The sequence below is a fragment of the Streptopelia decaocto genome (genome assembly GCF_964273445.1).
Source record: "Streptopelia decaocto genome assembly, chromosome: 5".
In the NCBI taxonomy this organism is placed as follows: Eukaryota; Metazoa; Chordata; class Aves; order Columbiformes; family Columbidae; genus Streptopelia; species Streptopelia decaocto.
Window position 1 is genome coordinate 51,159,927 of NC_138659.1, and position 16,036 is coordinate 51,175,962.

Below are 16,036 nucleotides of genomic sequence, written 5' to 3' on the forward strand. Positions count from 1 at the left end.
TATTTTAAAATAGACAGTAACTAGAAGGATACAATAATTAACCTTGTAGAACTTTGAGATGTTGAGCCTTTGCTACTCCTTTCCAACTCCAGAGAGTCTACAAGTACTCAACATCATGGGAAAAAATAAATCTTCAGAATTCATAATTCCAGAACATTAATTCCAGTAAATATACTTTAAATCATTCATATGCAGAAAGCTTAGTTTTACTTTACAAAATTCAATCAGTTACTTCAGAAGCATGTTTCTCCTGTAAGCATCTTCCTTAGAAGGCACATAGATGAAAACTTTATTGTAAACTGAAAAGGCAATGGCAGTACACAACCTTCAAGGGTGTTTCAAGCAACAATATAAAATACACTCAGTTGCTAGCAGCAGGAAACTTTCAGTTCTTCTAGTTCTAAGGGTTCTTGAGATTTTTAAGAGACTAAATGCACTTTCAATCGCTTACCTTTAAATTTGATGTCAAGACCACTAAATTCCAATTCAACTCCTTGAAGTGCTTCTCCTAGGGTTTCATGGTAATGGCTGATGCTTTTTTTTGATCCCACACAAAAAGGAAGAGAGAAGTATTTATATGTTTCTTGGCGATTGTGGTAGGGTCCTACTGTATTCATCCATAAAACAACTTCCTCTTTATCTTGGTACTGAAAGATAAAGTAATTGAGTTGGATGAGCAGCCCAGCAGAATAAAAATACTCAAGGAACTCTCTCATTCATATTAACTAGCAAGGCAGGATTGTTCAATCACAGGCAACATTTAAGACATTCGAGTATTTTTGTATCTTGGGTGGCAGGGATTCTAGGACAAGATTTTCAGCCTGCTTTCCTACCAAAAAAGAAAAAAAAAAAAAGCTTATTTAATCATAAAATTAGTAGAGCCTATCACTGAAGTATCGGAAGAGGGGCATTTACACAAATTTAGTACAGAAGTAGAAGATACGGAGAACAGAAGAAAAGCAGAAGTTCCCCAAATAAATAAGCTTTTACAAATGTTGTGGAAACATGCACCAGTTAAAAGCAAAACTCTACTTATCTCCACTGAAAGGAAATATCAGACTAATGTCTTGTTAAACAACATCTTAGCAAATAAATCAGGCAAGCTACCCATGCTGACAGGTATACTGTATTTTCCTAAAATGCAACTCCTTTTCATTTTTGCAATTATATAAATTACATTCAAAATTCCCAGAAGAGTGCAACACCTCACAGGAAGCACCAAAACTAAACTGTGGCATACCCACAGCAGCCAAGAGACAAAGGAAGTCAGACAGAAGGACTGTATTTTGATGCATTTCTAACATTCTCACAGTGACAAAACAAAACAGCAAGGAGTCTGGTGGTTGCCATGAAATTCTTTCTGGGAACATCCACCCTTCACTTTCCACAGCTACTGTTAACAAGGAAAACTTATTCCAGGAGCCAGTGATTTCAAGTCCTTGTAACAGTTCAACAACAAAAATGTCCTTAAAACCATCCATCTACCAGTATTCAAATACTGCATTAATTCAGGATAATTAAGTGATTTGACACCATAAGTTGCAGTATATCTGAATGCATCTGGATGAGGTATCAGGTTTGTTGGTTACTACAAAGCCTCCCACCCAACACAACTTCTTCACCTACTATAATTTCAACAGATTGGGAGGGACAGTGATCTAACTTATAAAGCAAAAAAAACCCCAACACCTACTTGTAACTGTACATACCTGCAAGCACAATCACCATACAGAGCCTGATTTTTTTTTTTTTTTTAAGTACAGAAGAATAAGGTACTATCTTAAGACAAATACACAAACACAGGACACACTGGAGAGGAAAAGAAAGTCAAATGTTAAGTAGCCATAACTATTTCATGGCGCGCAGTTGAAATACTGAATATAGTTCTGCATCTCTCTTTTTAACAAAAGAACAAAGGCTCTTCAGCGCCATTTATTCTGAATAACTACAGTCATACCAACAGGTTAACTCAGAAATAATTAGCTACACATGGAATGCAATAAATTCTTCATATGAGGTGTTTAAAAGTTAAACTCAAGGATTTAAGCAAACATGCTTTGGGAAATAATTTAATCCCTTTATACTAACATGTCATCTCAATTACAAGCCTCATCTTTTTTTGTTTACAAAGATGCACAAGGGTCATTCCAGCCTCTTATTGGAGCAACCTCCAAGAAGAAACTTTAAATATCTTACTAATTTCATTCTGAGCTGCAATAGAGACCAAGCACCAGTTTCACAAACCTGCCCATTTGCAGAGCACACACTTCAAAACATTTCTGACAGGTAAAAAATGTCAATGAAGGAGCAAAGAAAGACTAAACAACACAACAAGAGAAAGCAGACATTGCTCCTCTCTGCCAGCAACCAAAAAGGTTATACCAGTGCAGCGCAGTTGTTCAAAGAAAGTTGGGAAAGAAGGAAGAAGGAAATAGAAAAAACCACACAGTTCCAGTCCCCTCAGCAGCAGAAGCAGATTGTGGAATCTGCACTACGGTATCACCTCCAGCTCTTGCCAATACAGCAAGGGACAAGTTCATTTGTATCTCTTTCGAGTCTGTTATGCCTGGCACATCATCTGCTTCTTCCTCTAGCAGCTGCAGAACATATTTTCAGCCCTTTCTCAAAAAGGTCTTAACTTGTCAAGAACCCACTTTAGCATTATCTCTTATAATGCAACAGCTTGCGCATGAATCGAGTTGTGCCTCTGTTCAACCTTCAGTAATAGAATATGACAACACCCTAAGGTCTGTGAATTCATCTCTGACAGTGCCTGAATAAAGAATTGACCACCACTTCACTTAGCTTCTTGTTTCTGACCTGCTTCATACTGAGTTGGGACTTCGGCCTTTTTGGAACTATACCAGATCACCTGCAAGTGACAAACCAACTTCCAAGAACATATCAAAACCTTGTTACATTTTCTGATGTAATAATATAACTACATTGTAATTGCAACATCTAAAATAACAAATTTGGTCTTTGCTTGTCTTTTATCCACATGATGCTTAGCCCTCCTTCAGGGCCTACAAGTTTGTTCCCACAATGACTCCAAGATGCCATTAGTCTGCTCTGGAGAGAAAAGGGACCAAATCAAACGTAAGCAAAGTCTACGTTTATTACTTCCTCCTTTTCAGGAAAGACAGGCCAGCCAGGCGTGGTGGTGGAGTTGCTCTTTACATGACAGAGCAGCTACAATGTATTGAGCATTGTCCAGGCACGGATGAGGAGCGAGTTGAGAGTCTATGGGTGAGGATTAAGGGGCAGGCTGGCAGGGGTGATACTGTGGTGGGTGTCTATTACAGGCCACCGGCAGCCAAGAGCAGCCTCACAGTCACAGGCCCTGGTTACCATGGGGGATTTTAACTTCCCTGATGTTTGCTGGAAGGACTGCTCAGCCAGCCAGCCACAGTCCAGGAGGTTCCTCTAGTGCATTGACGATAACTTTCTTATGCAAGTGGTGGAGGAGCCAACTAGGAGAGCAGCACTGCTGGACCTCATCCTCACTAACGAGGAGAGTCTGGTCGAAGCAGTAAAGGTTGAGGGCTGCCTTGGTTGCAGTGACCATGAAATGGTGGAGTTCAGGAGCTCATGTGACAGGAACAGAATAGCAAGCAGAATTACAACCCTGGACTTCAGAAGGGCAAACTTTGGCCTTTTCAAACAATTGCATGGGAAAATCCCATGAGCAAGGCTGCTTGAAGGTAAAGGGGCCCAAGATATCTGGGTGGCATTCAGGGACTGCTTCTACCAAGCTCAAGATCAGAGCATCCCGACACATAGGAAGTCAAGGAAGGGAGCCAGGAGACCTGCAAGGTTAAACAGGGAACTGCTGGGTAAGCTCAAGTGGAAGAGGAGGTTTATAGATCATGGAAGGAGGGGCAGGCCACTTGGGAAGAATATAAGGCTGTTGTCAGAGGATGTAGGGAGGCAACTAGGAAAGCCAAGGCCTCCTTAGAATTAAACCTGGTGAGAGGGGTCAAGGACAACAGAAAGAGGTTTTTCAAATACATGGCAGATAAAACCAACACCAGAGGCAATGTAGGCCCACTGATTAATGGGGTGGGTGCCCTGGTGACAGAATATACAGAAAAGGCAGAGGTACTGAATGCCTTCTTTGTCTCTGTCTACTCTGCCGGAGGCTGTCTTGAGGAGCCCTGTACTGCTGAGGCACCAGAGGAAGTCAGGACAATGGAGAGGTTTGCCTCGGTTGATGAGGACTGGGTTAGGGAGCAATTAAGCAGTCTGGACATCCATAAATCCATGGGTCCAGATGGGATGCACCCGCGGGTGCTGAGGGAGCTGGCTGAGGTCATTGCTGGACCATTCTCTATCATCTTTGCCAAATCTTGGGAAATGGGAGAGGTGCCTGAGGACTAGAGGAAAGCAAATATCACTCCAGTCTTCAAAAAGGTCAAGAAGGAGGACCTGGGTAACTACAGACCAGTCAGCCTCACCTCTGTCCCTGGGAAACTGATGGAGCAACTTATTCTTCGTGCCATCTCTAGGCATATCAAGGACAAGAGGGTCATTAGGGGTAGTCAACATGGTTTCACCAAGGGTAAGTCGTACTTGACCAGTCTCATAGCCTTTTATGAAGACATAACAAGGTGGATGGATGATGGCAGAGCAGTGGATGTGGCCTACCTTGACTTCAGTAAAGCATTTGACACAGTCTCCCACAGCATCCTTGCTGCTAAACTGAAGAAGTGTGGTTTGGACGATCAGGTAGTGAGGTGGTACCCCATAGGGCACTTGTGATGTGCAAAGCAACTTAAGCCATCTTTGCACAATCACAGAAATTAGCATAGTAACCTTAAACTATTTCTTCTATAAAACGATTAAGGCTAGATAAAGTCAGTATAGGAAAGGCTGCAGAAACAAATATGAGACTGTCAGGTTGTTGATATTCTTTTTCAAATCATGAAAACATTTTGCAGAAAATGATGGAGGCACTGAGAGGATTACAACTACCAAAATATGTGATGATTCAGCAAAATGAATTCAAATCAAAATTGTTCTTTCAGGAAATATTCAATTTTACTCCCTTTCTCAAGTTAAAGTCTGGAATGAGGTTTTCCACAACACAGTTCCTCCAACACCAGCAGGTCTTTTGGGAGAAAAAGGACCAACATAACCTGTCACTGGCAGAGCAAAACTGCAGAGGCAGGATGGGAAATAAGAGGCAAGAAGTGAGACTCAACCAGCAAGTGATATCCCAGACTTCAGTCTCCAGCATCTTACAGATATTCTGCCTATCAAGCACTGTGATAATTCTCAATGTTCGCAGCTCACATCCACAGTCTATTAAACCATGGATTTCAGCCTCATGCTCTGTTTCAGATAAAGTGGTTTATTTCCAGTAACATCTCTTCATTCCTCTCTGAATTGTAGGCCTCACGAAAATGTGGCTAGAACTGTCCCAGCAGCACAGTCTGAACTCCTGCACAAGCAGTTCTTTTACTGTTACACTTCCCAGATGCACAAGGTTGCTCAGGTACACCACGTCCTGCTTCTGTGACATTTATTTCACCTCTCTGAAACAGAACCATGCGAACTGCAAAAAGGAATCAGTGCTCGTCTGCACACAACTTAGCATTCAAAGCAGTATTTTGCATGTGCCAAAATGTTTTCTACAGCGTTTCTCTAACTGACAATTTACATGTACAATACAAATTTCAAGATTTTATGTATCAACTTTAAAAAAGCTTTACAAGCTCAGGGCTTTAACATACTTTATCAGGCTAAAAGTCAAAGAAAAATGCTTTTCTCAATCATTATAAATTAAGAAACTTTGCTACACAGCACAGGCTGGGTTTTGTTTATTTTTCAATGTTTGTCATGTATTTCCATGCTTACAGAGCACTGATAATTAAATTGAAGCAATGTTAGAATGAGAATACAACCAAAAAGCAGGTACATTACACACTCCAAAGCATGAACATAAGTTAAAGAATCAGCAGACAAGTTTTCAGTTAGTTTCTGATAAATTGTTCTGTTGTGCTCTGAAGTTATGCTGCTGCACTGTTTTTTGATAATTGAGATTTTAAATGCTGTGTCAAATCCTAGATTATCTTCACTTACTATTGATTTTAAATACTCTAGTCTTTATCTTGTATTTATACTATTCTTCCCCTAAAGAAATGCAGACAGCATTTTTAAAGATTAATTCACTTAGCTGTTGATACAATGAAGTTATCCATACCTAAAATCTCCAAAAACACTAGTACTTATAGTCCTAGAACTTCATGCAGAGTCCTTTGACAATTACCTTTTATAATATTTGGTTATGCTGTCCTACCATTATAAAATAAAGGATATACATATGAAACATGAAAAGCCAATTTATAGTAATACAAAAATACATATTATAGCACACATGTATTATTTTACAAATATTGTATACTATTATGTACTATAGCAGTAAAGGAATTAAAAAATTAACCTGCTAACAGAGCATTAAACACTTAAGTCAGTACTTCCAAATGTTTGGCATGCTCAACACAGATAAGGCTCTGTACATCGGCAGTTAAAAGTAAACTGTGCACAGTATAACAACACACCTCCGCCCAGATACCACCAAGTGCTCATACACAAGAAGTTGCACACTAGAGCATTAACGAGGAAACAGCAGCACATACTGCTGTGTATTCCTACCAATAGGACTCAAATCTTAAAGTTACTGAAATTTAGATTTTGAAGTCACCATGCCCTACTGTTTTCCCTCCACTTCCCCAAAAGAGAGCAGAGCCTCCAAAATAAGTGTAATAAAGCACTTTGGTTATAGAAAGATTAATCTTCCAACTGCAGTCAAATTCAAAACTGAAATTCAATAAAACGCAGTATTTAAGGAACATTTCCTTCAGGTTCTTAATCTCAAAATAAGTGCACTACTACAAAATCGTGTTCATGTTTCATTCATTAAATTAATGCTTTCACTCCAGTCTCCTGTATTAAAGTATCAAACTATCCAAGCACAGAGACAGCCTTCCAAAAAAAGGTAGCTGTCCTCCTACATCAACTATTCCTAACTTATCACATGATGTTACTAAACTGGACACCACATGAACAAGAATACTAAGCAAAGAGACAGAGTTATAACAATCTCAAACAGCTGAGCAATTTAGATGGAAAAAAACGACAAGCCTTCAAAAGGCATTTGTGATTTCCACTGGTATTTGTTAAAATAATCATTCAGAAGACCTAAATCCCATCAGAATTCACTTTTGAAGGGAGAGCTCAAAAATAAAAGATTCAACAGCAGCTTTATGAAATCTTTTTTCCCCTAGAAGACTAACAATATTGAATTAATAATTTGGAATCACTCAAGTCAAACAGCCTTTAAAATAAACACATTGCTATGCTGACAGCCATCTCACCTCAGCAGAAACCTAACCATAAAATACAGGTTCAGCAACAAAATGGGAAACCTAAGCTAGTTGAAAGTACTCAATGATAGCTTAACTCTTCTGTCATTAACTGCATCACTGAGAAATCCCATTAGCTTTTAAAACATGAAGACAATCCTAAACAGTTTTCAGGTCTCATAAACACATAGAATCAGGCAACTAAAGTGTTGCTTATACAAAACCTATGAATGCTATTTATCTGTTTTATTAAAATCACGTATTAAGCTAACCATACCACACCTAGAGCGAGCTATGTTAAGAAACTGAACAAGTGTTCACCAGCCAGGCTGCTCAAGAGCACCAAAGTTCTGACAGACAGACACTGTGTTTAATCACAGCCACACTCCAATCCACTCAGTTTGTGAGAAAACAGGGATGGTTTTCAGCAAAGTCTCGTTCCAAAAATCACATCCTGGTTCATGGCACAGACTCCCACCCTCCCACACCAAAAACTACAGGAGATAACATTCCAAAGCAAGAGCAGAAACTGACAGAGAACCAGTACTTAATTCCCAGAGATTCTTTTTGGGTGATATAGCAAGAACTTTAGCAAAACTGTCCTCATAACAATAGGTGAGTACTCCATCAGGGTCCACGTCAGCGTTCCAAGCCCGAGAGCCCCCGCTGCTCTCACACCTCATCCCAGCCCCACACTACTCCCCTACACCCCCGCCAGGGCAGCTGTCACACGGCAGCGCATCCCCGCAGGGTTGTCACCGCGCAGGACGCGCAGCCCCGCGCTCCGGCTCGGACTTTTGCCGGGAATCAAAGCAACCCCGTCCCGGAAGCGGTATCCGCTCCGGCGGCGGGCCCGTCCCGCAGCGCGGCAGCGGCTCCGAGCGCGGCCCGCGCAGCTGCCGGGTTTATCCGCACCGCGAAACGCCGGGAGCCGCGGCGGGGGCCTCAGCGCTGCAGCACCGGGGCTGACACACGGACGCCCGAACCGCACCAGACAACTCCGGCAGCGCTTCCCCGGGCATCCCGCCCGTACAGAGTCGGAGAGCGAGACCGATCCCGCGCAAACTCGGCCCGCGCCGTCACAACAACGACAGAGAGCAGAGGAGCCCCCTGGGCGGGAGCCACCCGCCTGCCGCCAGGGCCGCCGCCCGCCGCACCCGCTCCCCGCCAAGGCCGTGGCCCGTCGCTCCCCGCTACGCCCACGCCAGCCCGCCGGGTCGCGCTCTCCGGGCCGCTACGGCCGCCGCCGCCCCTCGGTGGCAGCGGGTCCCGCGGCGGGGGGGGGAGGCCGGGGCTGCGGCCCGAGCGCCGCGGCGCCCCCAGGGGAGGCCGCGACCCGCCTCACCGTGTGCTCGTGCTCGTCGGCGCGGGCGCGCAGCGGCAGGCACAGCAGGAGCAGCAGCGCGGCGGCCCCGCAGAGCTGCCGCCCGGGCGCCGCCATCTCGGGCCTCGGCGTCCCCGCGCTCGCAGCAGGCCCCGCCGCGGAGCCGGCCCGCGCCCCGCCGCCAACGCCGACCTGCGACGCCACTTCCGCTCCGCCCAGCCACGTCACCCGGTCGCACGCCGGAAGCGCGGCGCCTACGGCGGCCGGCAGGAGCCAAGCCGGGCGCTGCGCGGGCCCCGGTCGCCACCCCGGGAGCGGGAACTCGGCTCCGGTTCCTGCCCCGCCCGCCGCGAACCGCGGCTGCGGGACCCGAAACGCCCGCACACCGCGGGCGCCGAAGACACTGCCGCCTTCAGCATGAGCGCGTTGAGGCGCAGTTATTTTTTAATTAATGGAATTGCTTTGTAATTGATATCGTCATAACACATCGATCAATGAAATAAGCAGAAATTATCTGAGAACGACGCGGCGCGGGGCTGCGTGCGAGTACCCTCAGAAACCGGCGGTGCTGTGTCCCGGAGCACTCGCGGGGCAGAGGAAACTGAGAAGCGCTGAGGGAGCGGCCCGAGCGGCAGCGGAGCCGACACGGGTCCGTTCCTGCCGGTGCTGTCCGACACCGGCGGGTGAGCTCGGGACTGTCGCAAGCCCCAAGTCCAAAGTAAAAAAAAAACCCAAACCTAACAGAACCCCAGACCAAAAACCACACGGTGTTAAGCATTTGTTCATCAGAGAATTTTTAAACCGAACAAATAATTTTCAGAGGCTATTGGGTATAACATTAAAAAAAGGGGGGGGGGAGGTGAAGTAACTACACAATCTTCACAAATATCGCACTAGCCAACAAGTAAGGAGAGAGGGAAGGACGGGAGCTGAATGCAGGAGCTGCTCCAGGCTGTTGTGGGCCATCCATGCTTTGTAGGAATGAAGCAAAAACAGATTTCCCCGATTACCACTGCCTACCATGCCTATACTCCAAGCTTTTCCCATTGTGGTCTTACACATTCAATCTACCTTCCTTGAACATATTTTAGCAAGCTACATTTATGTGAAGCTTTTTCCAGGTAGTATGCCCACAATCTCACACGTATTTCAGTAGAAGGGAGGTCCCTGTAGCGATGTGTCAAAACTCATTCAAAGCCCCTGTTTATATTTAAAACAAAAACAACACTAGACCACTTTGATAACAACACGTTTCTTTCTAGTTGTTGCATCTCAGTCCAGAAGAGAGTAGCTTGCCCTTGGGAGACAGAGGCTTCAGCATCTTCAGTTTATTCAGTGCTTAAGGCTCTCAGTCAACAGCAGGGCCAGCCAGAGCCATCTGCTGCAGCGAGTTCTGTGCAAAGAGCAAACACTGTCCCCAGGCCAGCCAGCTGCCACCTGGGCTTGGTGGGTTGGCCGATGCCCCTGCAGGTAGCCAGGCCCTTCACTTTTTACCAACAATTTTATTATCTGTTCAGTTCAAGAGCTCTAATATTCAACAGAAACACACTTCATTCCCACTCTCCCACCCAAGCATACTCTTAAGCCATCAACAATCCGGCCGCAGGCAGTTTTCTTCTCCGGTCTCTTCCGAGTTTCCATTTCAGCTCACTTCTCATCTTGGGTGGAAGCAATATGTACCTCATGCTCACCAGCACGACTGGAGCTTGCACATACACTGAGCCATAAGAGGATTAAAGCAACTACACAAAACTAAACCAAGGCAGAACACATGTTTTGGCAGCTAAGAGAAAGGCCTGCCTGCACCCCCAACTGTTTACCTGCATTTAACAGTGAAGCCACTTTAGTGCTGCTCCTTTTCTCCTTGATAGGGTGACAGTTTTGCTGTGATCGCTGACTAGTGAGATCCAAAAGTAATCCAAAAGTTACAAAGAGAGAGAAGGAAGTGCCGAGACTGCAGGTACATCTTTGATTTCCCCCCTTATGCAGTGCAGAAGTGCCCTGAAGTGGCATTTATAATAGGACTCAGCCCTACCTGTCCCAGCTCACCTCTCCTCCAAACCAGAGAACCATCACCATGTTTTTTCTTGTATGATAGGTCAGATCAGACTAAGGAAGGGCCTAAGCTTCAAACAGGAGAGGGACTGAAAGGTTACTTATGAGCTACTTTTCAGCAATTCAGTTCTAAACCATCTCACTGCAGTACTAGCAATAAAAATCCAGTTCACAGACATGTTATTAGGATTGTGCAATGGCAAATGCTCAGATACAGTTCAGATAAAGCACCTCTCATAGAAGACATTTGGCTATTCAACACAGGGCGTGCAGAATAAAAATTAGCTGGGGAAGATGAATCCCTGGGCTGTTTCAGTCCCACAGCTTTGAAAGGAAATCTGCATCACACACTTTCATATTTTACTCTTCCTTTCTTGTCTTGTTACAGTTTTCCCCCCATTCTACATTTCTACCTCATGTTGTGCCTGGCAGCTGTGGAAGCAGATGCATTCCTCTTATCACATCAGAGCTCCAAGCTCTGGAGCACAGCTCCAGCCAAAACTAAGGAGACAGGGAATTCTAGAGCAAAACCAGGGAGCTGTGTGCAAACCAAAGCATGTGTAGCAGCTGAAGACAATCAAGCTGTTGAATTTCCTCTTTTAGTTTATTTCTTTTATCCCTGTTTCCTTCACTTATACATGCTACCATTTTACTCATTTCAGCACCAAAACCTCCTTCCCTGCTTCCAGTTTGACCGAACAATGCTGGGAACTTTGTTCTGTTCCAAGAAGAGCACAGGAAGGCAGCTCCCACCTCACCATTCCCCTGGCTACTGTGAACAAAGAGCAAACTGTCAGTGAGAGCCTGTAGGATCAGTTACTGGAGAAGGCACTGAGGTCCTTTAAAAACAAACAAAAAAACCCAACCAACCAACACAACTACCAGTCACCTCTGTAGCTGCAAGCACACCACATCCATCCCCCTGTCATCAAAAGGAGCAGCTATATGAACTGCACTTGGATATATACCCTGAGCTTAATGTGTACATGGTATTTAGCATATGCCTCTACCCCTGAGAGCAGCAGGGGCTACTCCACCTTCATTCAGTGCTGGCTGAGTCACAACTGCCATCTGTCACTCCTGCAGCTCTGCACATTGGCTTTGACAGCCTGCAAGAGGGAGGAGCTACAACTCTGTTGCCTGCTCCCTTACAGATTAAGGGGAGCTTATATGACCAGATAGAAGGTTTACATGTCCTACCTGTACCTGAGGGACCATCTAATGCAGATGCATCTGTGTTTCTCTCAGGGCTGGAAGAGGGGGAATGGCTTGGAAACCTAGTAGGTAATGATGCTTAATTTGGTGTCCTGAATATTATCTTGCAGAATTCCCATCTGTATCACTAATGGAAAACCAGAGCCTTATACTTGTCCCCCAAGGGTAAGGATATGCACAGAAGTTTGCAAGACCTGCAAAAAAAAAAACCAAACCAACCCCCCAAAAACCCGCCCACAACCCCCACAACAAACAAACAAAACACCTCACTTCCATCATTTCAGTCCCTTGAGATAAGTAATCAAAGTTAATTTCTGCTTCACATGCTTTCTACATTTGGAACACAAAGAGCCAAATCAGGAATCTCTCCTTAAGTTTGTAAGCCCTCAGGCAGAAAAAAGGCTGGACACTGTGGGTTGTCTAAATTCATATGATGTGAATTGATCTATAACATAGTCTTATACATATAATAAGTTAGCTAGTCTGTTGTAAGAGTAGGCCTTGGTAACAGTGGGAATGCCCTGTAGTGAAAAAACCCGACGTGATGAAGCCAAGGACAAGAAACAAAGGACTTACAGTGAAAACCAGGTGTCTTCTCCTTGCAACAGAGTATATCTTATGACCATGAAACTAGCAACTATTAGCAACTATTAGCGATGGGAATGTAGCTTGTAAAATCTTCTCAGCCGAACTAACTTTGCAAAATGTAACTAATCAGTATGTAACACGTAAGCCTTAGACTATATAAATGTCTCGCCTCTGATCAATAAATTGGATATCTTGCTTGCATCAAGTCGTGTCCCCGTCTCTTAGTCGCGGCAAATGGTGACCCCGACGTGATAACGTGATGCGTGATCGTCTGTGACAGGATCGCAGGTCCATTAACCGCCTGCCTGGTGGCAGCCCAGGGCGAGGTGGCCGGCCGCGACATCCCGCAGCCGCAGAACTTGGGAAGTGCTGCTGAAAGAAACAAGCCGGCCGGCAAATCAATCCCTCCGTCTGGAACGAGAGGTGAGCCGCTGCGGGAAAGATGGGGAATCAGGAGAGTTCCCCCGAAAGAGACGTTTATGAGCACATGAAAACTCTGCTTAATAAGCAGGGAAAAGGAGCTCTTTCAGGACAAGATCTTAAATTAATCCTAAAATGGGTGGAAGTTACGGTCCCTACGGTGACTGCCTCCTTAATTTTTACGCTTGAACTTTGGGACAATATAGAGCAGAAAAAATGGGATAGAGTCAGCAATAGAAATCATGGGACTGCCTTAAAAGACCTTAAGGCTGAACGATCTGCTGCTGCTGGAATTTTTGCAGCGTTGCAGCCTGATAAGTATCCTGAAAGTTGCTGTGAAGTTTACCCGGCTTGTGTCTGTGATACCCTCCCTACTCCATCCCCTGCTGTACTGTCGGCGCCCCCGATGGCTCAGCAGTCCGGGGCGGGGGGAGGAAAAATGCCGAGCGGGTGGCCTCCTGTACCATCGTCCAGAGGATCGGAGTCGGACAACTTACTCAAAGACCCTGTGAAAGCTGAGAATGCTAAAGTCGTAAACGAGTGTACTATCAGTCCTTTTACCAATTTTACCAGTTTGCTTTTACTGTTTTTTAACCCTCTAACCCCAACGAAAGAGCAGAGGGAGTCACCGGATGAGAACTGGGCAAAGGAACTCTGTGAAAGGTAACAGCTATAGATCATTAGAGACACTAATTGAAACACCGTAATCAGGGTCCCAATGAGACTTACACGCAATTTATTGACCATCTTCAAGAGGCCATCAGTAAGCAGGTTGAAAACTTGGAAGCTGAGAAAGCATTGGTGTTTCAATTAGCAGTAGAGAATGCTAATGTTTGCTATCAACATGTTATTTGCGAGTTTTACAGTGCATATTGTGTGTTTCTGTGTATTGCCTCTCTGAAAATCGAGCGGCTTGTCAGGAATGTGAGTTAACTGTTTTCAAGCAGACCTGTGCGTTTTCCGCCCCCCCCCGCCTTCCCTTCTTCCCTCCCTCCCTCTTCTCAAGGTTTTTACTTGCAAGATGGGGTCAGGAATAATTGTTTTCAGCTGTGTTCCTAAAAAATCAGTATTGCGAGGTGTTTTAAAACTTGGGAAAGCACTCGGAATTATAAGGAAGGAAGATCTTGTTAAATATTGAAATCAGTGTTTGCTGCTGTATGAGTTAAATGATTAGGGAAAGTGTCCGGAGGATAGAATCTTGTTGCAATTAATGTTGTTTTTGAGGCCAGCAGAGCGGGACAAAATGAATCCCTGCAAGAGATCATTAAATCATCTCAGACAGCTGAGAGACTTAACTGATAACACACAAGTCGCGAAACTTGTTAAAGTCTGCAAGGTTCTTTCCTCATTAACCTGTGTTCTTTGTGGGTATCTGTTTAAGTATGTTGCAATTTTGGTAGGTCTGTGTTATATAGTATGATAAGTTCGTACTCTGTTAAATCGTGAGAATCCGTTGACTCAAAATGTGCATTTTGTGATGGTTCGGAAGATCATGAGTGATTTGATTCCTTGCTGCGTGAATGTGGTTGTAAAAATTTTGCGTGTAGTAGCTGTTGTTTTTCTCTCTAGCATGCTAGCTTTATTCCAATATCCAGACTTGCGCAACTCTGTGACAGGCTGTCTCTCATCTCGGTACACTAAATTTGGCTTTTTCATATGCACATCAAGTAAAGAATCCAGGTTTTGGATTAACAGTTATAGCGCACCAGATGAGACACTGAAAACAAAACAAAGTAAAAAGGAAGGCCTTGCCCGGTTCAGCTCATTGCGATGGCGGGGGGGGCAAGTACTGATGGGCTCCGGCGCCGCTGACCTGTTTTGTCAGGGAGACCCAGAGGTACCTCCACCTGCCTGAGCAGTGAGAGGCTCAAAGGTGCAATGCAAAAATTGAGATATTGTCTTAAATTAGTGTGACTATAATCTATCTGCATATTTGACCTGGGTATTTGGTTTTCACATCTGAGCTCAGTATTTTGGTTTGCATATTCATATTTGGTACCAAAAGAATCTTTTCTGGGGAGATAATTACAAAATGGGAACCGGTTCCACTGCTAAAATTCCACCTTGCTCCCCCTTTAGGATGCATCCTTACACCTTGGAGCAATTGCTTATATTGTTAGAAAAGTATTTAAATTGTTAAAATGCTATGATAGATGTGAATTTAGAAGAGGTTGTATTTAAAAGTTGCTAGAATATTAACTGATTTAGATTTAGGAAAATAGAGTAATGGATTGAGGTTTATTATACTGGTTTATACTGTTTTTGACATGTCTAATTGTAAAAGGTAAATAGAGCTAAGGAATGTGTAACTGAGAAGTTTCCCAGAGCCTCCTTCTACATCGCTGTGCTCACCCCAAGTAGTAGAGCAGTTACTGCAAGAGATTGACAATTATCTATGGGACACATTGTACCCTCTACAAGTCCCTGGAATTCACCTGTTTTTGTTACTAAAAAACCAAATGGCAAGTGGCGCTTGCTCCATGACCTGAGAAAAATTAATGACGCTATGGAAAACATGGGAGCCCTGCAGCCCGGGCTACCGTCACCTACCATGATCCCTCGAGATTGGCATTTAACTATCATAGATCTCAAAGATTGTTTTTTCAATATTCCATTGCATCCAGACGATGCTCCTAAATTTGCTTTTTCGGTCCCTAGCGTCAACATGCAAGCTCCTTTGCAAAGATACCAGTGGGTTGTGCTACCACAGGGAATGAAAAATAGCCCCACAATATGCCAATGGTATGTGGCCAAAATACTTAGTCCTGTCAGAACCGTGATGCCTGCTGCATTGTTATATCATTATATGGATGACATTCTAGTGGCAGCACAATACTATGAAGTTATGGAGAAAGCTGTAGCCCTTGTCATGGCTGCTGTAAAATCAGCAGACCTCTGTATTGCGCCAGAAAAAATCCAAAAAGTGCCACCTTGGAAATACCTAGGATGGCGTATAAGGGCTCAGACTATTACTCCGCAACCTTTACAAATACAGGCGAATGTAAAAAATTTACATGATGTGCAGAAACTGCTGGGAACAATCAATTGGGTCAGACCATTGCTAGGA

At 44.3% G+C, this 16,036-nt stretch overlaps 1 protein-coding gene across 1 annotated transcript in view; it reads right to left on the bottom strand.

Annotated features, from left to right (window-relative positions):
- Positions 1 to 8,916, bottom strand: part of TM9SF3 (transmembrane 9 superfamily member 3) — a 47,498-nt gene extending 38,582 nt beyond the window's left edge. The window contains exons 1-2 of the mRNA XM_082054358.1: positions 8,713 to 8,916; positions 452 to 647 (exon numbers count right to left, since the gene is read on the bottom strand). Coding sequence (XP_081910484.1) covers positions 452 to 647; positions 8,713 to 8,808 — 292 coding nt within the window. The 5' untranslated portion in view covers positions 8,809 to 8,916. The remainder of the gene's footprint in view (positions 1 to 451; positions 648 to 8,712) is intronic.
- Between the last annotated feature and the right edge of the window lie 7,120 nt (positions 8,917 to 16,036).